Source organism: Mercenaria mercenaria, chromosome 10, assembly GCF_021730395.1.
Source record: "Mercenaria mercenaria strain notata chromosome 10, MADL_Memer_1, whole genome shotgun sequence".
Classification (NCBI taxonomy): Eukaryota; Metazoa; Mollusca; class Bivalvia; order Venerida; family Veneridae; genus Mercenaria; species Mercenaria mercenaria.
Window position 1 is genome coordinate 56170988 of NC_069370.1, and position 25421 is coordinate 56196408.

The window sequence follows — 25421 nt, forward strand, 5'->3', positions numbered from 1 at the left end:
ACCTTGCAAGAGTGCACACTTACATTTTTGTTTACATCTATTATCATAGCACTAGTACAAAACATAGAAAGCAAACATATTGAAGACTACAATTCGTAATTAATAACTGATAAAAAAATCAGTTTTTCATCCCACAAAACATTCACAGTCTCGAAATCCTTACTTTTACCAATGCGCAATAAAATTCGTCTCAGAAAATTGTGGTAACATGACAATTGATATGGTAACCTTTTCGGCTTTTCACTTTGGAGGATTAGCCAAGGTGTCCAACCAGGCATTATGAAGGCATATGTCTGTACAACTTTCACTGTTGGTGGCTTTCTCACATGACACCTCGTGCAAGACTTGAACCAACAGAGTTTAGACGCAAGTGTTTCGAAGGCAGCGACCTTAATCAGTTGGCCGCAGTGGTTTCTGAGTGAAAATATCACAAGTAAATCGCTTGTAAATTCCTTCTACGACAAACACCGAACTGCAAATAAATATTCAAGAAGATTAATTTCTCTTATCCTTTTTTACTCTATTTATTCAATCTTGAGATGGAATAAATGTTTGGTCTGTTTTGTTTTCCCTTTATTATGCTTACATAATTCATTTAAAAATGAGAAACTGCAATATTCAGTAAATTGCGGATAAGAATGAGGTAAAATGAATGTAATAAGAAACCAGAAGACTTTATGTAAGTACATACCAACGTAAAGTTGAAGAAAAATGTGTTGGTACAATAACAGTATATAATAAAAAAAGTTTACTGTCATGTTTTTCTTCTTAAAAATCATGTTTACTTAAACTCGCGAAAAGTAAAGGTCCCGTCATCTCAATATGGGGTGGATGCCATTTTTCATTAAATAAAACACTTCAGAGTTTGATAAGCATATCAAAGGCATTAACAACATCACTTACTCTGATTTGTGCAACAATAATTTTATAATTTATTTTGGTATTGTTATTAGCTGGAAATGCCTCACAAATTAAACTGTTAACTTAGCTTCAGATATGCGTGTGCTGCCGCCTGTTTTCGTTCGTCCTGCAGTTATTCGCCAAGAAGACATTGAAAAAATACAAATCATGTAAATAATAAAAAATTAATCCATTTTTCAATATCAATTTCATGTAATCGACATGATATATTACACCCAACAGACCATTCCGCTTGGTTGTTACATTTTAAGACAAAGCTTTTTCCTTGAACCGCGTTATCGTTAAAGTACGTTTTGATGAAATTGCATTAACAACCTGTCTGACGTGAATGGGAGCTGTCCCGTGTAACACTTGAGAAATATAAATGAAAAGTATGGTGAAAAAATCGGGCACAAACTTTAAAAGGCATACGTTTCAATACTGAAGTCTCTTTTAATTCCTATAGGAATGGCGAGGTACTTTAATATACTGAACTGTTGTATTTATATATAATTTGTACAATTATGTACATTGACGAGACTTTAATAAAGATTCCTACTACAACCAGGGATAATTATTCCTACTGTGCATTTATTAGTAAGATTTTTTTTTACATAAGATTGGAAAGTTCGAAGCAACAGACCCTATAAAAAGTAGATTTCTTTTCGGAAATACAACAGGAAAGGCTTCTTGGACATATTTAAAGGCATTGGACAGCAGCAGTGTTGAAATTAAAAGGAACATTGCATTTCATGTTACTTGTATGTTGAAATAGACATTTGAAAATAATATGCCTCTTATAATAATAATAATAATAATAATAATAATAATATTAATAATGATAATAATAATAATAATAACGTCTTTATTTACAGAAGGTAGCACATGAAAATATAGATCAGTACAAAGTACAAATGATAATCTTAATTTTAAATGTGGAATTCTGAAAAACAACAACAAAAAATATAATTTTCACTATCACATAACCTTACTTATATCAGTTATCCTTATAAATATCACATTCATTCTTAGACAAATACCCCTTAAAATAGATATTGCCTTTAAGTATCAATTTATACAGTTTCCATTTAGGCAATCAAATAGTTATAATAATCAATTATATTATATTGACATAGTTGTAATTCAGCTGATAAAAGCAAATATATTCTTTAGGCAGTTAACTGTAAGATATACTTTTTTATATTTCTGTTTAAAGATGCCAGAGAACATATGGAGCGAATTTCATTTGGTATTGAATTCCAAACATTTGCACCATTGTAACAAAAGATTTTTTTTATTTGTACGATGTTTGGTTTAAACTATGTCACTATGAGCAGCAGATGTTAGATCGTATGTTTCATTGTTGAAAAAGATTAAAAGTTCAGAGATATATGAATGTGCTAAATTGTTGCAAGCTTTGTAAATAAGATAGCCCTCATTAAATGGCATCCATCCAAGTTCTTTTAGCATATCTTTTGTTCTTGTTTGGAATGTTTTATTCAAACTTATTCTTGCAGCTCTACCTTGAATTTTCATTATTTTCTTTAAAGAACTCTTTATTTCCTTGACACCATACAATACAACAATAATCAAATATTGACATCATATATGCCTTATAGAATAACTTTTTCAATTCATCTGTCAAGTAGTACGATATACGTCTCAACAATGCTATTGTTTTAGCTAAGTTTAGTGCAAACAGTTTCAATTTGAACATTCCACGACACTTAACCTATGCTAAAATTTTGACATCATACATATTCTGAAGTTTGTTTTGTGTGTTTTGATATTAAAGGCGTTATTTTTAGTAAATGTCAGGTTCAACATTGATAATGGAATCACTTCTCGACCCTTACAGCAAATTATGCGTTTGTAACCATTATCGTTTAATGTATTGAGCCCGGGAATTTATTTTTTTACTTTTGTAACATGGCATTTTTTGATCACCGCATATTTTAATATGTATTTTAGCTTAAAGTATGAAAAATTAAAATACAGAAAATGAACGTAATTAACGTTTTTTTTTTTAATTATATGTAGTACATTGATAAATATTTTGCTGAGAAAAGTGCACATTATTTTCAAAATAGAAATTTTGTTTGTTTGTTTGTTTGTTTGTTTTGGGTTTAACGCCGTTTTTCAACAGTATTTCAGTCTATTCATTGTTGACTTCTGGACGGTCAGAATGAACCATACTTTAGGTATTGAACCCCTAATAGTAATGTTTAAAAAATAGCATTTGCTTGGTATATTCTTAAAGTTGACCATGTTTCGCACTGTGTTGCAAATTTTAAACAACTTTTACTGTGCTGTTTTTTGTAAATTTTGTATAATTTATGGTATTTCCTCAAGCTCAAGTACAGACAAATTTCAATGTGATGGCCACTATGTAAAATGTTTGCAGAGAATTCATTATGCTGTTTTCTCGTGGATTCGAGCCTTTAACAGTTATAGCGGCGCATGCGCAGTTCTACGGATTGTGTCTGTCATATAAATATCAATTTCTAGCAAATCTTTCACACTATTAAACATTAGAACAACCAAAAAACATGAAAACGCAATGTTTATCGATTTATTTACCTTTTTATTTTTGTGACCTTCAATCTATGTCAGCCTGAAGCTTTCTCATCGATTCGAGCCCTCTGATTGGCTGTTCTATAATCAGTCTAAATTTAGCATAGTACTACAGTTGTTATGCAAAATTTGTCACTGCACGTGTTTTACTGTTTCTGATATGTGTGATGTTGTGGAAGAAATTTTTAGCAACAAGAAAACTGTTATGTAGGTACAGTATAGTGATGAAAACAAACAAATAAGCAAGTTATGCAAGGTGGAGTATTGAACAAGTATAGAACTAACAATCTTAAAGAAAATATTTAACAGCAAATTAAAAACAAATTGAAATCTAAAAACAAATTCAATTTTAGCCATCTAACTGGTGTAGTTTTATGCTTCACAGCATGGACATAAAAACGAGGTATGTCGTCTCACAACCCTCACAGATGAGCAGAAAGCTAGGTGAACACAGTGGGTACATCTGTCACAGTAAGCCCAGTTGATAAGTTTAATTCCAGGATGATCAGCCAGATTTGGAGGTGACCATTTCTTGCATATGCAGCAAAGCTCTTCCTCTGGTATCTCTTCTTCAAACTCTGTATCTGACACTTCCTTGTCTATCTCTGTTACTGGCTTGGATATGTGTGTTCCACTTGTAGATGGCTTGGGACTTCCAAATTTCAGTGATTTTTTTGCTTGTTTTTGATTTTGTCTATGACTTTTGCAGGATGGACTTTGATTTTCTTTATCTTGATGGTCAAATTTAGTCTTCTTTTCTTGTTTTCTTCATACTCTTCCAACTCTGTCAGGTAACTGTCCTCGGTTATGGCTCTGCCACTGGGTTTTGGTTTGGTTTGTTTCTTCTGGACTTCAGATGAACACTTACAAGTGGGACATACACTTTGATCTTTGGCTTCAGTCATAGCTTGATTTCTAGGCTCCAGTTTAAGTTTAACGAATTCTTCTACGGCTTCCTTTCCTGCCTTGAGGGCCTTTACTTTATCCGTTGGATTTTCTTCTCTGAATCCTTCTGCTGGGAATAGCTTTTCCATGGTAATTACATCTTGTGAGAGAGGGTAAATTCCAGTTTTCCTGAAGCCAGCTTGGATATTTAGTGGAGACATTGACTTTAGATATGCTTTACATGCAAGTCTGGCCATATCAAATCTGGTTATGGTCTTACCAACGTTCTCCTGCATGAATGATGCGCACCCTGAGTAATAAAATGACTTGAAGGGGCCAAAAAGAGAGACGTCTAATGGTTGGAGTATATGTGATGTATGTGCTGGCAAAACGAAGAGTATGATGTTCTGTGACCTTGCCCATTTGATTAAAGATGGTGAAATGTGTGATGAATGACCATCAAAGATAATCAGTATTGGCTGTGAGGTGTCTGCTCCTGCTCTTGCATACGGTAGAAAGTGTTCTGTGAGATATTTCTTAAAAATGTCACCATTTGACCAGCCAGACTCTGACATTTCTCCCCTTGCTCCGGATGATGTACTCTCCATTAAGTCTGGATTAAATCGTTTTCCCTTGAAAACAAAGAAAGGTGGGACATAATTCCCAATAGCATTCACACAACCAATTAGTGTAGTTGTCGTTGAGCGTGGAGATGTTATTGCCTGAGGTTTGCTGTTAAGTTTTGCTATGATGTTAGGTGGTCTATGGTCAGGCTGTAATCCTGTTTCATCCAGGTTATAAATATTCTGTGGCTTATCTAGGAGATCGTATCTTTTTAAAGTGTCCTGAAGATTACGGAAGTAGGATGACACTGCTTCTGGTGTTGAACATTTTGCCCTGTAGCTGTCCAAACTTCTTGGGGACAATGAAACCAACCTTTTCTGCCATCTATTCATGAAACCATACAGCCAGTTATTGCTCATTGCTTTGTTCGTTTTCTTCTTTCCCATTTCATATGCTAACTCTCCTGCTATCTGCTGTAACTTTGTGTTTGTGTAACCATATCCCAGCTGTCCCATAACTTCTACATGTTCCACTAAAACCTCCTCTTCTTCTCTGCTAAGAGTAGTTTCTCCCCCGATACAGAAATTCTTTGCATCAATCCGACCCTTAACACGATCTCTTAGGGTATTTTCAGGAACATCAAACTGTCTAGCAGCTCTCTTTACAGGCACTTTCTTCTCTTTCACAGCTTCAAAAGCCTTTAGCAGTGATTCAGGGGAATATCTTCGATAGTGTCCCTCAACTTTAGTTGGTTTCACCTGGGTTAATACAAAAAGGACGTGAAAACCATGGGTCAATACTATTTTTTGCAACCATTTTAATTGGATTTTAATTGGACATGCTAAAAACTGAAATGGAAATGAATTTTTGGACATACACTTTACCAATAATGCTTTTAGTGACTCGGATCGAAGGGGGACAACTTCCGTACTACTGAGCATCCAGACAGCAGAACACTTTGGTAATTTTTGGTAAAAAAACAATCTTTTATGAGTAATTTACTACAATTTTTGGGGAAAAAAGATATTTAAGTTTGCCAAGGTTCTATTTTTACCTGTTTTTTACGCATGGTTGTTGCTCATGTGGTATAAAAATGTCCGGTGTTAAAATTGCATATATTTCGGACAAGAACAGTAGTCGCACGAGCGCAAATTCGGCAGCGATTATTACGTCACGAATCGATGAGAAGGCTCGAATCGATGAGAAAAGGGCATACAGCATTAATTCTGATAAAAGAAACATCAGACTATTGTTAAGCAATTATTAAACACAAAATAAAACTGTAAATATCTTTTTTTTTCTAGGGTGCCTCAAGTAAACAGATTTAATGAGACAGAATTCTAACTCCAACATTGAAAAATTAAGGTCGAATTTTGTTCACTTCATTCAAAAAGAACCTTGGGACAGAAGTAAAACCTACCTGCATTTTTCCAGAATATGTAATCTAAAGAATGAACGCAAAATAGAGAACTTTTACCGCATGTAACTCAGTATTTTTAAAGATGTCTAACTCTACCCCTTCTGATTCAGAGGTAAATTCACTTTGCACAGCAAGAAATCACTTATAAAATGAAAATATTCCACTTTTATACAATACATCCATAATAGGTCTTGAAAGAAGTAAAGACTTACTAGAAAAAAAGGAAAATATGGACAAAAAAGTTTGGTCCAAGTGGGGCTTGAACCTACAACCCCCTGAAAATTACAATCAAAGTAAGTTTATTGTAGGAATTGAATACTCTTCAAAAAGGAGGTACTCTATTACGGGTTCAATACCTTAAATCAGCAACAATTTTCTTATTTGCACTTTTTCATCTTTATTTAAATGAACATCGCTTTGTCTTCTAATAAGGTATAGAATCCATTTCGAGAACAAAAACCTTGTCCTTTTTTGCAGAAGCTTTTTATCATACAACATCACTGTCCTTTCTTGGAAGTAATTTTGCCATATTTCAACAGTTTCCGCATCTTTTGTTCCGTTATTGTAACAGTTTAAAGTCCTTTAAGGGTCGATTTCTTAAATAATTATGACGTTATGAGATTTTGTTGCATAATAACATACAAGTAGGAAAGTAAATTTGGGTCGTGTAAGAATTTACAATACAATAAAACGCTTGTACCCAAATTCTTCTGGCAAACGTGTTTTTTAGATGATGAGCTATCTTTCGATTTACATATCAATTCGGACAGTGTGTTTCCTTATGAATGGTATTAAGGTACTTTCCTTTATTATGTGCTGCGAAAAAAAAAGATCCTTAATTAACACGGACATGTGGCTGGTGTTTTTATCGTTTCGATCAGGTGTAAGGAAGGGCGTTGAATAGCTGTTTGCCTGACTAGACTAATTGCCTGTGTCTAAATTACATTAGCTTAAAAGTTACGTAAATATTAGATTTTTATACATATTACAAGTATGTAAATTTAGGTATCTGAGGAATAGTATCTGATTTAAAGCCTCACGTTTTTAGGGGAAAAACAACAAAATAAACTCTCACAAGAAGCTGGAGATTTTTTTCCAAATTTGTATATTTGTTTTCTTCGCGCAATAATACCTATAGCTCATGGAAAGGCTCAAATGAAGGTGTCCATAGAGCAAAATCATGTTTCTTTTTGCAAAGACAATATGTGCTCATCATGTTTATCTTATTTTAGCTGACATAGGACAATACGAAAAATTAAGGCTTATCGCCATGTGCGTGTATTCAAATTTTGTGATGTACCTGTATACAGAGGATTTTTTTTAAACAAAAAAAAACACCTTCTTGTCAGAAACTTTTAGCCTTTTTTCAAATAATTTCGCACCAAGTGTTTCTTTGGTAATCTACTATTCCTCCGGAATATCTTGATTGATAGCTAAACTATACTGTCACTGAACAAAACGGCTAGCCAACCGTTTGCAGTTTTGCCATTATGTTAAAATACTGAAGTTGCCAAAGCTATTTCTGGAGGCCGCTTGTTGGTCACTTCTCCCTCATTGTATATTGTGGGAACTTTTGATACACATCTCCTTTTTAACCTGACAACCTGATCCAGAGCTGTACTATTTTCTGGCCCTTTGGGAACGTGGAGTCAATTCAATGTGTCTGTTTGACAGGATTCCACTTTAGACGTTTATAAAAAGTTAAGGCTTGTTGATTAGACTGAAACAAACGGAGTCGCACTGGTGTTCTGTCAAATAATTTCAAACATAGGTTGCTCAAATGATCTCTAGACTGTTTAAAGTATTCTGATTTATCAAAGGGTATGTCATCAAGAAGGCGTTGTCATTGCAGTAAAACTGGATACAGTGATCTTTCTCTTGTTCTATTTGTATTGATAGTGTTGAAAGGATGTGCCGTATATTTGTAAAACACTATGTTGAAGAATCGAAACCTTTTGCTAGTATGTATTAAGTTTAGCGATGAATTTGACATTTACGTAGAAGGTCAAAGAATGCTGGAAGACGTTTCAGGAATATTGTATTCTAATACCATTGTCTATAATCAATACGGGTATTGTTGATTATCTTTCTAAAAACAGTTTATTTTAGATACCACTTTTAATTTTAGAAAATCACCAATGAGTGAATTTAACTTGACTAAATACTGAAAAAAATCTTTTAAATCAGGAATAATCCTAATATATGGGGTTTTTAATAGCAAACAGTATGCGTGCGGGTATTCTAGATGTCGTGGTCAAATATGTCTATTATCATTATTATTTTTATTGTTGTTGTTGTTGTTGTTTATTAAAACAGACTTTTGTAGCATCATTTTCATGATAAACACGTTCAAGGTTCTTTACATACAAAGGCTTAGGGTAAAAATGTTTACCTCTCAAAAATGTTACAAATTATTGCTATTATTTGATAACATAGCTAACACTGTACAACTTTGTAATACTAAATAGTATTTTCACAACGACCTACTTTGTCATACTTTATATAGCGTGCTATTTATACGCTGTACTGCTTTTATTCACTCCGCCAATCAAGGCACCGATAACAAAGTCAATGAGCGTTTCCAAATCTTCCAAATATTTCAACTAGGGAGTTGATTCGTTCAGCAATACTTAAACACCTTAACGCCTTGTGGATAAAAAAAGCATAAAAATGACAGGTTATTATATACAAACAATCAGATAACAGTTAATAATCCAATACCTGTCGTATTTTCTATAATAGGACATCGGTTCAGTTGAAGAAGCTGTAGCAAAAACTTAGTTTAGATACCTGACTGACATTTCAGCTATTTGGTGTTATTTACTTTCATTGCGTTTTTATGTGGTTGTGTAGTAATTTCAATAATTGATTCATATTTCAATGACTATATGATGCTAAATATATTTTCCTAATCTAACAATTATAAAAGGAAAGGACAAAGAACCAATTCTCAGAATGCATGGCCCTGACACTGTAAACATATAAGAAAGAGAAAAGACAAAGCAGGGCACCGTCTTGGAAAGACCAGTGGTAAACATCATTTTGGAATTTAAACAAACTAATGTTACAACAAAAAAATATCTTTCTTAGTCCCCTCCCGTCCTCTCTAATCACCCTTCCGTCCTCTCTAATCACCCTTCCCGCCAGTTGAACCCCTTACACTTGTAAAACTTTGTACAGATGAAAACATGCAAAGAAAGAGACGTAAAGACGGTCATTTCGAGAGCTCAGCAGTTTATTAAGTTTCAACATACTTGGTCTTACAATATCTTGGAATATACTTTTTCCGTAAAGTTTTGTATTTGTAATGTTTAACACATTTTTAATGTCACCATTATCACACACAAAGTATTTGGTCCCCAGGGCCTCCTCTGGGTTTTTCATACTTGTCGCCAACCTTTTCGACTATTTGAAAAAGTTGGAGCCACTTTAGAGCCATTTTTGAGCCAAAGTTCTGAGCCACTTTTATTTCTTTTAGTTGGCTGTCATAGTGTGCATAGAGAAATAAAATATTGTAAATAATTTCATTAGGAATAATAACAAGTTTTGAAGGTGCATTAGTTTATTGTAGAAGTAATTTTTATATTTATAGCTCTTTGGTCAGAATTACCAATTTTTCAGGACTCATTTATTTTCGGAAAGGAAAATTCGGATTTTTTTTTTATTTCTAAAAGGTCGAGTTGAACACTTGTCTAATGATTTTTAAGAAGCCATGGTAGCAAGTGATATCTTCCAGCTTCTGAACATTTCAAAGAAATTATCCAGGTCCAGGATACAAATTGAGGTCGATGTGTTTTTGTTTTCGGATCCATCGTTAAAATCTTTTATGAAAACTGAGGAATTACAAAATTATCTTGCAAAAACTAACAAATTAAATGTATCTTTCGTACTTATTTAAAATTCGTCAGTCATACAACTGCATGCCACAAACATGTCGATCTTTTTTTTTTTTTTTTTTGTAAAAAATCGCAACACATAAAGTACACCGTAATCGGCGTTAATTTCGGTGAATTCTCGGCAGAGGTCAAACATACAAGCTGGCAGATGTTTTGATAACTGGTTAATCATCAATTCACACATTATTACGCAATTATCTTCTCAAAGTGTCAACCAACCTCAATAGTCGAATTGTCAACACTGCCTAGACTGGTTATCGATTTTATTCACTACCAGCGTCTAGGTAAACATGTGTATCGGGAACCAATTATTGGACCGCTTATATCACTACGGAAAAAACAAATGCCGAGGAAAAAAAGCTATGCGCCACTTATTTTCGCCAGTTCGCAAAATTTAGCGCCAAATTCTTAAAATAATCGCAAATGGCGACATTGGCGATCGACAGCGGAGGCCCTGGTCCCCTTCTAAAATACGGTTTCGGTCATAGTGACCCGTATCTATTATATAGTGTACTGTTGTCGACTTTTGCTTTTCATGCTTAGTCAAAACACGGGTTTTTTATGCATTTCTTCTTTTATAGCTTCAAGTTTATTGGCATAATCAGCAAAAAACAATAATAATAATAATAAAGCAATCAATTTTGCGTTGTATGAAAAAAGGTAAAACGCATCGGAACAAATATCACACTGATTTTCCCATATAGGATTTATATAGATTTACTTTTTTGTTATACATTTACATAACATAGGATATAACAGCATATAATACACAAATAAAACATGCAAATGGCCATTCTTAAAATAATAACAAGAAAATTTTTAAGTACATGGTACTAAAAACTATACATCACCTTAAAACATAAGTATTACCAGGAGTATGTAAAACCAGTAATGTAAAAATTATAAGCACAAAACGTTGCTAATTGTTTATGCATACTGGTGTGTGATTTGTTGTTTGCATAGTGTCTGATAGTATCAAATGTGTGTGAAGGTTAGAATATGTTTGGTAAATGTCAACTGCATAACATATAATGAAAAGAAAAGAAAATGTCCGACTACTACTGTATGTATCGAAACAATTACTGACAATGCCCATCCTGTTTCATCTATTTGAAGAGAAACTATAGTGAAAACAGGTGAAACCTGAAATAAACTATTTGTGTGATATCTTAGCCTTATTCCAAAATGTAATGCTTATGCAATGAGTAAATGACATATTATTTACATAAATATATATAACGTCCTTGTAAAATATAGTGACAGGTTTTTGGCTGTAACTTTTAACATCAAATTTTCACAGAGAATAAATTTGGGTTCATACTCAAAAGCATAAAATAATGGTCCTTTTCAATGGCTCTTTCAAATAAAACAGAACGATCATCATCATACATTTTGCATTCTAAATATATATGTGACTCGATTTCTATGATATTACAGAATGGGCATAAACCGTCTTCCAGCGCAAGTTTTTCATATCTACCAGTTCTGACCTACTCTAGGGGAATGGCACCAAGCGGACAGATCTGTTCGCAGGGAGGAAGTTGTTCTTTCTCGCTATCGAATAGGTCATACCCGTTTGACTCATTCTTATCTGTTGAATAAAGAAGATCAACCCGAATGTGTACCATGTCAAACACCGCTAACTATTAAACATATTCTAATCGACTGTGTGGACTTTACTACACAGCGCGGTACATATTATGACGTTCAATCTTTGAAAGAGTTATTTGAAAATTTTATCGTTTTTAAAGCAGATAGGAATATATCAAAAAATCTTATATTTCATATTTTCAATTACATCTTTTGCAATATATTATGTTTGCAGTTAATATTTTAACACATACGCATATACATTTTTACATAACTGATTTTAGATATGCTTTACATTTTTACATGGATGTTTTTAGATATGCTTTATATTATGCATAGTGTGCTTTACATTTTTACATATGTTTTACATTTTTACATAAATGTTTATGCTTTACAGTTGGCGTTTGCAATATGACTTCTTCTTGGCGATATATGACCATTTTGTGTCGATTCGCCGTAAAACCCAATTCACTTACTCACTCACTTGTCATGTTTGTATGATTTTCAGGGTGTTAGATGAAGACTAATTTAGTACAATAACGACAAAAAATATTGTATAAAATCACCAAATAAAATACTATGCGGGTATACTTAGAGATCAAATGTAATGCCCTGTAATTTGACAATTTATTAGATTTATAGGTAGGTATATATTGTGACATTTTATTGCATATTGATGTTTTGGTTTCTGTTCATTCTCCTTTCATCGCGCGTCTTTGATTTTGTATTTAAAAAAATAAACGTTCCTTAATTAGTGCAGAAATGCGTTTTTATTCACTTTTTATCATGGGCGTCAAATGTAGTTTGTATGAGTTAGCGTAATAAACGAACATGTTTTCCTTCAGTCAAGATCATGGACCGAATTACAGCCCCATCTATGTTATTTATGTAATTATAAATAAAAAAAAACGCAAATCAGAATTTGAAGTTTTATTTTTCTGTATATACACATTGTTTACCTTTATTTGCTTTACATAAACAGCGTTCACACCAAACACTGTATATACCAAAACAAAAGCATTTTTCATACTAATATTATATAGCTTTATCGCTGCAATTCCGCCAAAAAACTTTGTCAATGCTTGCAAATATGCAATTTTGTCAATTTTTGTCCGATTACTCAGTAGGTTTTCTAATGCCGCAAAAATGTACAAAATGGTGTTGTTGTTTTTTTTTTACAATATATTGGGGGAGCTCCTTTATTTTGCGCCTTTAATGCGATATTAATTTAAGACGAAATTCGCGGATAGAAAATGATATGTTTTACTTGGACAGTTTGTTCTGCTCAATAACGTAATTTCACAGTTTTCAGTCAACATTATATTAAAACAGGCGCTTTAAGATGTACAGATATATACGCAAAATATATATATATAAGTCATTGTTTAGAGTTACGTCTATTTTTCATAGAAAAAAAAAGTTTGAACATCCTCAGATCACAGAAAGAAGCATTGTTTTACGTGAAAATTTAACAGCATATACAAAATTGATATTTTTCTACAAAACCTTTGTCAGTTTACTCATATACCAGTATATGTATTGAATACGGAAAGGGACGGCATAAAGCGGGCACATTTCTGGACAGTTTAGCACCTTTAAAATCTCACCATTTTAAAAAGATGTTACATGTCTTTGTTTTGATTCATTTGCAACAACGTACGAGTGTTTAAAGTTAACATAACTAGGTAAAACATCGTTTTTGACAATTGTTTAGATTTATTTCTTTACAAATAACATTCTTTTTTAAAGGGGGACAACTCCTTTAGAATATTTTAAGTATACAATGCCACAAATCTGGGTCTGACATTAAACTTGAGGGCAATTCCCATTGACGCTTCCATTCTTCTCCAAATGTACCAATTTAGACTTTTCAAGTCATTGCTTGAATATTGACTGTAAACCCACTGGAAAAGAAAAGAAATCAGACAATAACGATGACAACAGATGTAATTATGATCAAAACTCTACTCATCTTCAAAACTTTCAGTTAAACGATCGCTTTCCTAGTTTGTAATTAAATTTCAAACGTCGTGATTTACATATATCTAATTTAAATATTACGAACTAAGATCAAATTATGATGATCTAAACATTTTATTTAATATTTATATCCTGTTGACATTTTTAGGATCTGTGAAACATTTTGAAATGGAAAAGTAGACAATGAGGCAATCTGTCAGATGGTTAAAATACAGAAAGAAAAGGCAAATTAAATAATCCAAAACAAAAAAGAAAAGGCAAGCGCATTAGGCCATTTTAGACTGGCTCATCGCAATTTGCATTAAGAAGTGAAATCTAACGCCGTAAACTGAGTAGATTAGTCTAAATCCTCCTAGTTTGAAAGCCAACACTATGGAGAGGTCTTAATAGATAACACCATAGTGCTATTTTTGTTCGCTTAAAGGAAGTCATATCAATCATAATCGATTACCGTTTTTCAATTTTCTTATTAAGTATAAGGATTAATAAATATAATATTAATATTAATATATAGTGGTCGATAATGAAATGAAATAAAGGTTTAGATCAAGCAAGGGCTCTGCAAAGCTCTGTTTTAGGACGTGTACTTTTTTGCTTTCCATGAATGACTTTCCACTTTTAATGAACAAACTGTCATACAGATACATGTATCGTATGTTTGCTGATGATACAAAGATATACACTCGAAATAATTACTATAGAAATGTCGAAACAAATCTGCAAAATAGCGAATTTGAATAATTAAATTTAAAACAACAGTATTTGTAGTAAAGTAGAAGAATCTTTGTGATAAATTTGTGTACAGTAAAAACAACCACAAGATGATACCATTAAGTAGAAACTCGAAAACTGGTAAAAAAGTCAATATTGATAACCACTTAACTTTGAATCAATAGGATGATCAACTGTGCATAAATATTCCAGGTAAGATAACATTACTTAAATTGCCCTGAAAGTATGTTCCAAAAGAATTGTTAACTTATAGTATAATTCATACATTCTTGATTAAAGTTGTTATTTAATCAGCGTGAAGTTGGCAGTACAGCAGTAGCAGCAGTAGGAGCAGTTAACTGCTGCTACTGCCAGCAGTTACAGCAGTTAACTGCTCCTACTGCCAGCAGTTACAGCAGTTTATTGCGTATCGCAGTTAACTTCCAGCAGTGACAGCAATTCATCGTGTGTACTAACACCAGTTATTTAGGGAGCATCCACCTTTAACAGACTGTCTAAACCTCAAAAACCTGCTGCTAGGACAATCCTTAAAGCTGGAATTATGATACCTCCCTTAGCGGACAAGTTCATGGACTTGATAGGCTGGCCATCACTAAACGAGTGATCTATCACAAATATTTACTAACTTATAAATCACTTAATAATATTACACTGCAATATATCAATAAACTGATCACTATTTTGTTTACTTTTGTAACAACAGAAGCCAAAGATTGGTCACAAATGAACATGTCAAAAACAGCATTATATCATACCAGCATGTTATTCTCGGGTTGTAGTCCCAAGATGTGGAATGAACTCTGTTATGAAATAAAAAATCGTGATACAAAAATGTACTGTCAGTCTAGTTAAAACAGCTTCCTATTTTTATCCTTGACATGAAATTGTGTCAAGCCATTTCTCTATATGTGCTCTTTATCTACTCTAGATCCTTAATCAAATCAATTTTCGACATATCATGCAAGGCTTGTAACACTGGTACAGGCAATAGGCATAAAATAGGCGTGTTCACAATTTTATACAATTTGTTATGTTTTCCTTAGGGCTACTAGTACTTCTGTTATTACAAATATTTAATTTAATACAGACATTAAATACAATATTTTTGCAAATTTAATGTAATTCAACGTTTTCTTGTAATTTAATATAAGAGTTTTTAGGGTTTTGATGCGCAGATTAGAAATAACTTTAAATCTTTAACTACTTGTTCACACTTTAAGCTTCTGCTGTTACTCCTTTCATACTACTACGTGGGTTCGATCCCTGTCCAAACGAAATCCGCGATCATCCGCTCTCATCCACTCTCAAATATTCGAGCTAGATGGCATTATGTAGGTGACGCGTTAGAAATAGCCCTAAGTGTTCTGTTTTTACCACCAAGGATTAGTTTGTTCACAACACATTACTAAAAAAAATTTCCTGTGTAACATTCTAAGGATAGCATTTCTAAATGAGTTTAGACGACCATATGTTAAACTAGATTATCCTTATATAAAGTTATTATCAATGTCATTATCATTACACATCATTCTCCGATGATTTACTAAGGGAGTGACGTATACCAAATATGTACGCGAATTAATTGGCCATTATTCACATCAACGCTTTGGTGAACATACTGAAAATACGTCAAACATATAATTATTAAATAAACCATTACTCCCGCATTCCAGAAGTCATTCACACCAATGTTACGAATGTAGGTCTTTATGCACTTGGTTCTATGTGTTATCTATCAAAGAGGGCACCCTTCCCTAACATGTCTATCATATATATATTCTTTTGGTGCAAAGGGGGCAATTTCTTGATAATTTCACAGTTTAATTAAAACAAAGAAAATACCAGGTTCAGAAATACAACATGAACACCTACTATAAATCCAAGGGAAATTGTGAAAACATATTTATACTTATTTTGAAATTTGTTGTATTAAATACAGAACAATTAATTAATCAAACTAGAGTGAGTTGTTAGAGTAAACTCTGGATGATTCTGGATGACAGAAAAAATGCGCATGCGCAGGCTGGTCTGGATCCATGCTGGTCGCAAACGCACTGTGTTGGTTTTCTCATGGCGCGGCTTACATAACTCCGATTCCCAGTTTGCCAGGCTGGTCGCTCATTTGTCTGTAAGCTTGTTTATAGTCTCCACCGGAAATCCATAAAGGAAACACCTCCAGAAGACTTTTAGTAATGTTAGTGAGAGGAAAATGCAAGGTAAGAAACAGAAGAAACTTCAAGTCTAGAATCTTCCCTAATTCTTTAGTGTCAAGCACGTGTAAAGCACAATTACTCGGGACTCTTATTCCAATTTTAGTAGTGTTTCAGTTCAAGGAGCGGGGACTTGAATTTATAAACCCTGATTTCGTAGCCAGACAGTGTTGCCGACGGAACACTGCGTCCGGTCTTGCAGACCGTACACTCCTGAGCAATTCTTCCTTATCATCGAACATTTTGACCGACAAACTTTCTCCACTAGTTACGACTACGCCTGTAATTTAGGGAGGCATCTTACCATGCAAAGTAGTACAAATGCTTTCAACCAAAACCGTTTTCAAACAATCATTTCACCTTAATGATTGAAACGGGTATAGTAAGGCTGTTTTTGATGTAAGAAATAATTATTTCGGTCGGTTAACGACATCGAGGAACGCCCTTCTGATCATAAATTATAACTTTTAACTTTTACAAAGTATAGTTTAAATTTTATTGCTGTTCACGCATCATTCTTTACCAAGGACGACAAGCTGTTGGACCATAATATTCCTAGCGTTACGGCATTTGAGACGCTTTTACTGTAACGTGTAGTTTCGATCAGTAAGCAAAGTTGCATATACCCGCGGAAAAAAGGCACAATATGTAAACACTAACTTATTAAAACAAAACTGCCAGAAAACTGTGGAAAGTTTTGAAATTTATAAAAGTTGTGAATTTTGAAAAAAAATGAAAATGTAATTTAAGCGTAATGTAAACAAACAAACAAACAGTCGGGTAACTTGAGCATTGGCTGGATTTTATTATTTACAAGGAGTTGAGGAGAATTCTGATATATAAAAACAAACGAAACAGGTAGGACAGTTGGTTTAAAAACTGAGTTGTCACGTGTCTTTAAAACCATGATCAGCATAATTATTTAAGTATCCGAAATGGACAATTTTTCAAAACGATATATTATAAATAACATCAGTACCTACATTGTTAACATTGTATTTTGCACTGTTATACGCTTTATATATATGGCTCATGGCTGCTTATTATATTTTTTTCAGCCGAAGTAATAATCAATAAATATTTTCATATGAAGGCTGTCAGTCTGAATTTTAGAATTATCCACTATATAATTTTCACCACAATCAGTCTTTAATTCCCGTTTACAGAGGTTTATTAAAGTATTGCTGAATTTTGTATTTCATACGCAAGATCCGTGTTGAAGTGCATTGTATGTTAAAGAAAGCCATTCGTATTCCTATCACAAAAAAGTAAAACAAGGAATAAAAGCCCCTAAATAGAGGGCGCATCTATGTGTTCTTGAAAAATTGTTATAAAATACGTTGACTTTATACGTTGAGTTAATACAAAATTAAATGGACTGCATAATATTTAAAGTGGTTAAGTTTCGTGGCAAAATATTTTGTCAGTATACATTTGTTACAGGATCAATTTTTGCCACGTTGTAATTCTGCGTGGCCAAAGAAACCACTTTTATACATACTGCAAGGAAATAAAATTCATGCTGCTTTCATAACGTTCCTAACGTCAAGTCTCTACATTTTTTAGCTGAATTACTTAAACGCAGTGTACGTTTTGAAATAGTGAAGATAATTTTTTTCACGTTTTCAAATTTGAAAGGTAAAAGAATGTTCTTCATGAATATCTTATCACTGATCAGCCAAAATGACTTTAACTCTGTTGCATTCTGTCTATAAAACGAGGATAAGGAGTCAGGAACTAGCCCCCACCCGCCCCTCCGTGAAGAAACCTAACAAAACTGTATGCATAGATATGTAATTGAGTGGCATGAAATGAAATACATATTCCCAATATTGCTTTATTTTAATGGATTATATCGAAAAATAATATCTCACGTACTTTTGAATTTATCACAGTATATGTAACATTTGGTTGCTGATTGATGGACAAACGGACCAAGAGACGGATAGACGGACATATAATAATGATATACCTTTTAATACCTCTATGGTTTAAACTTTTTTTCATAGAAAAAGATTCTTTTTGAAGGGACAACATTTTATTATATTTTGTTGCTAATAACCAATGATGTCATTAAACTGGCCTCTGAAACTTTCGGAGCCTCCGGGTGATGAATGTCGCTGATTTTGAATCACTCGCCCCTTACAACTGCGGACCCTAAACCGCACTTTGAATGTAGAATTTGTTAACTATTCGGGAACTGTTCAGCTGACTTTAGGTCGTCGGTGGTTCTATCCAAGTGCCGGCCCGTGACTATAATATTGAATCTTTACCAAAGAGGCTGCCGAAACTCTTGTGCTGTCGTTGGTGATATCCCATTTAGATTATTGCAATGTCATTCTGTATGGTATTACTCAAAGCAAGGTAAACAAAATGCAACGAATTCAGAACATGTGTGCAAAACTTGTCCTAAATCGAAGAAAATACGACAGTTCCAAGCAAGCGTTCTATGATCTTCACTGGCTACCCACCAAAGCCAGAATCACATTCAAAATGCTCACCTACATGTATAATGGTTCAGTTGGAAATTCTCCGGAATATCTCTCAGAAATTCTCATGAAACAGAGACTAGGAACTTGCGTTCTCCAAACTGGGTGTTTCGTTGTTTCTTTCAACAAGCGCTATATACGTTCAGCGACAGAAGTTTTGGTACTGTTGGACCTAAACTCTGGAATGAATTGCCTCTCGAAATCAGGAACTCAGACACATTAGATGTTTTCAAAAAGATGTTGAAAACTCATTATTTTGAAAATTACTTTGCACTCTTTTAGAGACTGTGACTGTGATTTTTTAGGATATTCTGGTAACATGAACTGGATGATTTTTATTACAGTTGTTTGTAATAACTTATGGACATGTCACAATAACTCACTTCTACTTACTTACCAACATAACAGCAATGTTACTGTATCTTAATATTTCATTATTCTTATCTGATGTCTGATCTTTTGTTTAATACTAAATAGTTTATTCACAATGATATTTATGCTCATTTATTTCATACATCTTTAAAATGTCTTAATTTTTAGACGTAATTTTATGTGTTTGTAAAACGCCATTGAATATGTTTTACGTAAAAATAGGCGTTTAATCAAATAAAACAGTTTCAGTTTTCAGTTTTTTTCTTCATCCGCCATTAACAGGGAAGCCGCCAAATGACCCATAATTGTTTCGTTTTGAAATGAAACCCAACTAAACACTGACAATGGAAACAGCAATGCTACAGAATTATGTCAAGAAAAGCAAGATCATTTTATTGTCAGATATCACGTGGTCTATGGTGGACAGTTCAAATTTTTGTCGCTCTCTAGAAAAAATGATTTTAATAGTGTTTATAACGCTTGGATACTATATATTGTAGTACAAACGGAATTATGAATGAATTGTGGAACTATGTGTCTAAGAATAATCTTCTTTGGAACTTTAATTTAATGCAAAATCTCAAAAGTTCATATTTCAATAAAGGAACAAAGGATTATAGCTGTTTATCAGCGCGGGCCTGAGGCGGTATAGATCATTGTATTATTAACTTTCGGATTTATTTAGTGAAATGATCATGTTTGTGTAATGAAAACTTTAAATGCCACAAAAAAAGAACAAGGATAAAAAGGCGAAACGGAAACTTTCATCGCCTGATGATTCGAACAATCAACCGGGTAAAAGACAGACAGCCTCTTACAGCACAATGAGTCAGCCATCCAATGTACAGCCGTTAAATATGGCAAATATGAATAATATGAACACGTATCAGACGAATGGTAATGCTTTCTATTCACCTCAATCCCAACCGCCCCTTCTCAGCAGTATGTGACCTCACCCATGGGCTTACAACAGTTCGCTCCTGTACCACAGCAGGTGTTTAACCAACAGGCACAATCCTCATCCTATGTCCAAGATAATTTTCAACAGATTGTTATGAGTAGATTTGACGCTTTAGACAGTAGACTCAAAAGTTAGATTCTATTCAGGAGCAGTTATCCTCGCTTAATCAGAAAATTTCAGTCATGGACGGACGAGTTACATCCCTTGAGGAGTCAGTGAGCAAAACTAATGACCGCTTGAATACTGTTGAAAATAGTAGAGCTTATGAGTCACAGGTATGTGATGATTTAATATCGAAACAATCAGAAATCGACAAGGTCTTACAAAAGGAACGAGAACGAATCACTAAGTTGCAGAAGGGTTATGACAAGTTCAGATCGGTCCCCGATGAAATAACAGATTTGCAGTCGCGATCGATGCGGGACAACCTGCTTTTCTTTGGCTTCGACGAATTAAGTACTGCTGAAAGTAGGCGATCTGAGAATTGTGCAAATACTGTTCTGGACTACTGTAAAAACACCCTGAAAATCGTAGATCCAGAAAGTAGCATTAAAATCGAAAGAGCGCACAGGCTTGGAAATAAATATGACAGTACGAAATCGAGACCAATTGTGGTTAAGTTTAATCATTACCCAGATAAACTACTGATAAAGCAGAAGGCCTCTGATTATGCAAAAAGCCTATCAGCTCAGCCAAAGATACGCGTCAGTGAGCAGTTTCCAAAACCATTCAGGATCGGCGACGCTTGTTAATCCCGGCGATGATAAAAGCTAAAAATGATGGAAAGACTGCTTACCTATCCTATGATAAACTGTTTATCAACAATAGAATGTACACGGTGGACAATGTGTCCACTTCTGGATCTAGCTAGGAAGTCTATGAGAAGCAGTTATCGTTTCTATTGTGGAACGTTCAGGGTTTAAATTCGAAACTTAATGACTGTGATTTTGTAAATTTCATAAGTGATTTTGACATTTTGTTATTTGTAGAATCATGGAACTCTACTACAGCGAACATAAAAATTGAAGGTTTTGATCATTTTAACTGTCCTCGTCCCAAGTCGAGTAAAAGGGCAAAGCGCGAAAGTGGGGGAGTTATTGTGTATTATAAAGAATGTTACAAAAACTATCTAGAGCTTATTAGTTTAGATGCTAGAGGTATCATATGGTTTAAAATTGATAAAAAGTTTACTCATGCCCAATCTGACGCATATTTTTGTGTGAGCTACATACCGCCTGAAAATTCTGCTATGTATAGAAATGAAAATTCAATGTTATATGAGTTCGATTTTTTCGAGCATATTAATACTGAAATTCGTAAATATAGTGACCTTGGTACTGTGTTCTGGGTTGGTGACCTAAATTCTCGCACAGGCGACTTGCCGGATTATGTATTGAATTTAAATCTTGACCGTTATGTTGATATCCCATTGTCTGGTATTCAGACGTCTAGTTTACCTGTGAGACGTAATCATGATCAACAGGTCAACAATTTTGGCTTACACTTGTTAAATATTTGTAAAGAAACGATATATGTATTATTAATGGACGCAAGGATGATGGAAAATGTTATTTTCATTCTATATTGAGAAATAACCCGGTTTCTAGTTTAGTTGATTATGTAATCACGAGCTATGAGGGTTATCAAGATATAACAGATTTTTGTGTTCTTGAGTTAACAGAATTCTCGGACCACTGTCCTATTGTTTTTGCATTAAAAAATTGTATTGATATACCACAAAATGATTCGGTTGAATATGACAAAATCTTTTGGGATATATCCAAAAAGGATTCTTTTATAGAACAAGTAGATAATAATTCTGTATTGTTTGATAGAATAAATAGCAGATTGTTATCTGGAGAATATGATATTGACCAGTGTATGAGTGAGTTTTCAAATTTGGTTCATGATATCTCTTACAGATGTTTTGCAAGAACTGTTAATAGCCGTCCGAACCAAAAAAGAAAAAATCGCCTTGGTTTGATGAACAATGCAGACGAGCAAAGTCTAACTTTTTTGCAGCTAAACGTCAGTATATGTCAAATAGGTCTGAAGAAAATAAAGTGCAGTTTTTGAATTCAAAACATGTATATAGTGCAGTTAAACGTAAAGCTAAATCAGTCTTTTATAATAAAGAGAAAATTAAACTGTCAGATATGAGCAAAACGTCTCCACGTAAATTTTGGAAATATATTAAGAAATTTAAAAACAATAGTAATACTACTAATAACGTTAAAATCGAGGACTTTGTTTCTCATTTTTCGAACATTTCAAATGAATCACAAGGTCAATTTGATATTAACGATCATAATGTGTCACGTGATGTAACTGTAAATGTTGATCAGTTAGATAGATCAATATCTGTAGAAGAAATAGAAAAAACAATATCTATGTTAAAACGTTATAAAAGCTGTGATTATGAAAACAATGTATCTGATTTCTTTATTGATACAAAATGTTATATAGCACCTTATTTATGTACCATGTTTAATTACATATTTGAAAACTGTATTTATCCAAATTCATGGGTAAAGGGTGTGATTGTACCTATTTATAAAAAAGGTGATGCAAATAATCCCTGCAATTATAGAGGAATCACACTGGTAAACGTTATAGGTAAAATTTTTTCACTGTTACTGAGAAATCGCATAAACGCATGGTGCGAATCAGAAAATGTTTTTAATGAGTCGCAGTTTGGATTTCGTGATGGACGCTCTACTGCTGATGCTATTTTTTTGTTGCATACTATTATTCAAAAAGTTTTGTCTAAACGTTCTAAGCTTTGGTGTGTTTTCATCGATTATCAACGGGCTTTTGATACCGTTAATCATGATGCATTATGGGTAAAATTACTCCAAACTGGAATTAGCTGTAAAATGGTCAGTATGATTAAATGTATTTATAATGTTGTTCAGTCTTGTGTGAAATTGACAAATACTGTAGAGTTGTCCAAATTTTTCGATGTTACTATCGGTTTGAAACAGGGGGAGCCATTATCTCCCCTTTTATTCATACTTTTTATAAATGATATTACTGATAACTTACATATTAATTTGTTAACAGACAGGGATTTTGATATGTTAACAATGTTTATGATATTATTTGCTGATGATATTGTACTGTTTACCACTGATCCTAAAAGCCTGCAGGCACAAATTGATAGCGTTTATCAGTATTCACAAAAGGGGCTTGAAAATCAATGTTGATAAAACGAAAGTATGTGTTTTTGAAAAGCGTAAACAAAATGTCTATCCTGATTTTGTCATAAATGGTGAAAAAATTGAGATCGTAGATAATTTCATATACTTAGGTGTAAAATTCACATACACTGGTAATATGTCAGGCGCTGTAAAAGCTCTACATGATCAAGCCCTAAGAGCCTATCATAACCTTTTGTCATTGTTTGATAAAGTTAATTTTGATATTAAAACTAAACTCTCATTGTTTGACAAAATGGTGGTACCAATATTGATGTACGGTTCAGAAGTATGGGGGATTTATAATAGTACCAGTTTTAAATGTGTGGATAAACTTCATGTCAGATTTTGTAAATATATACTTGGTGTTAAACATCAAACTCCAAACAGTGCTGTTCTTGGTGAATTGGGTAGATTTCCGTTATCAGTAATTTGCAGGGAAAGATCAATAAAATACTGGCTGAAACTTATGAAAAATAGGGACTCGCCTTCTTTTAAGATGTATAATGACCTATGCCAGCATGTACAAACAAATTGTTGGGCAACTAGAATTCATTCTGTGATTGATCACTTAGGTTTTAGCAACATAAGACTTAATTTTGATAAAACTGTAAATTACTTCCCAACTATACAGCGCAGAATCCGTGACCAGCATATCCAAGAATGGAGAGAAACCATACATAACATGCCAAAACTAAACTACTATTGTAAATATAAAAATGATTTTGTTTTTGAAGATTATCTCTGTAATATTACAAATGATGACTTGAGAAAATATTTCTCTAGATTAAGATTGTCATCTCATAACCTTTGTATAGAAAGTGGCAGATATAATGGTACAGTAAGAGAAAATAGACTATGTTTATTGTGCAATCAAAAGGCAGTTGAATCGGAATATCATTTTATGTTATGTTGTGACAAATTCAGAACAGTTCGTAGAAAATACTTTAGAAGCATATCTTGGCCTTGTATACAGAAATTTAACTCGCTTATGTCTACAAAAAAGTAAAGGTTTGCAGATAAAAATATCTAAATATATTAAAGACTGCATGTTAATAAGAAAAAATGCCCTGAAAAACTTAGCTGTTTCTTAAATGTATATTGTAATAATGTGTATACAGCCATGTATTAAGTATCCATTATGATTTGTGTATGTATATGTGTCTTTGCCATAGTATGTTTTTTGTTTGTAAATGGCCAAAGGCAAATTGTTTGCTGATTATGCCAATAAACTTGAAACTGAAACTTGTCATGTGTTATAATTAGATGTGACCATGTACTTAATTATCAGTATGTATGTGTTTTCATAATAGCCTAGTATTAAGTTCCACATTCTTTTGTACTGAGCTTCATTTCATTTTAACCTATTGAACAATTTTGTATAACTTAACCCTTACCCTTCTAAATTTCTATAATGAACTTGTCCATCTTTCAATTAGATCAGTGCCATTAACTGTTAAAAGGGGTGCTAACCAAAAAGATACTGACTGAATGGCGAACAGTGCAGATCATGATCAGACTGCGCGGATGTGCAGGCTGATCATGATCTACACTGGTCGCAAAGGCAGAATTTATCGTGTCCAGCATGATAAGGCTTAAAAAATTTGGACGTATAGTTTTGAAATTAAGTATACATTAAGCATATATTTAG

At 33.4% G+C, this 25421-nt stretch overlaps 2 protein-coding genes across 5 annotated transcripts in view; one reads left to right on the forward strand and one right to left on the reverse strand.

Moving 5' to 3' along the window:
* LOC123561493 (uncharacterized) overlaps positions 1–25421 on the forward strand; it is a 66759-nt gene that overhangs the window by 8438 nt on the left and 32900 nt on the right. The window contains exon 1 of one of the 4 annotated variants that reach the window (XM_045353900.2): positions 17238–17609. The exons of 1 other annotated variant lie outside the window; for it this stretch is intronic. The gene's annotated coding sequence lies outside the window, so the exon portion shown is untranslated. Of the gene's footprint in view, positions 1–17237; positions 17610–25421 lie in introns of those variants that run through there. 2 more of the 4 variants (XM_053553137.1, XM_045353901.2) reach the window with 2 other exon arrangements.
* LOC123565518 (uncharacterized) lies at positions 3847–5992 on the reverse strand. Its single transcript, XM_053516929.1, has 3 exons — positions 5978–5992; positions 4249–5681; positions 3847–4126 (listed from the first exon to the last, which is right to left on the reverse strand). The coding sequence occupies exons 1-3, from the start codon at positions 5990–5992 to the stop codon at positions 3847–3849; spliced, it is 1728 nt and encodes a 575-aa protein (XP_053372904.1).

Bases quoted from the DNA above. Each gene is read 5' to 3' on its own strand.
- LOC123565518 (XM_053516929.1), bottom strand. The intron at 4,127-4,248 runs GTATGAAGAAAA...GAAATTTGGAAG, and splicing joins TACCTGACAGAGTTGGAAGA to TCCCAAGCCATCTACAAGTG.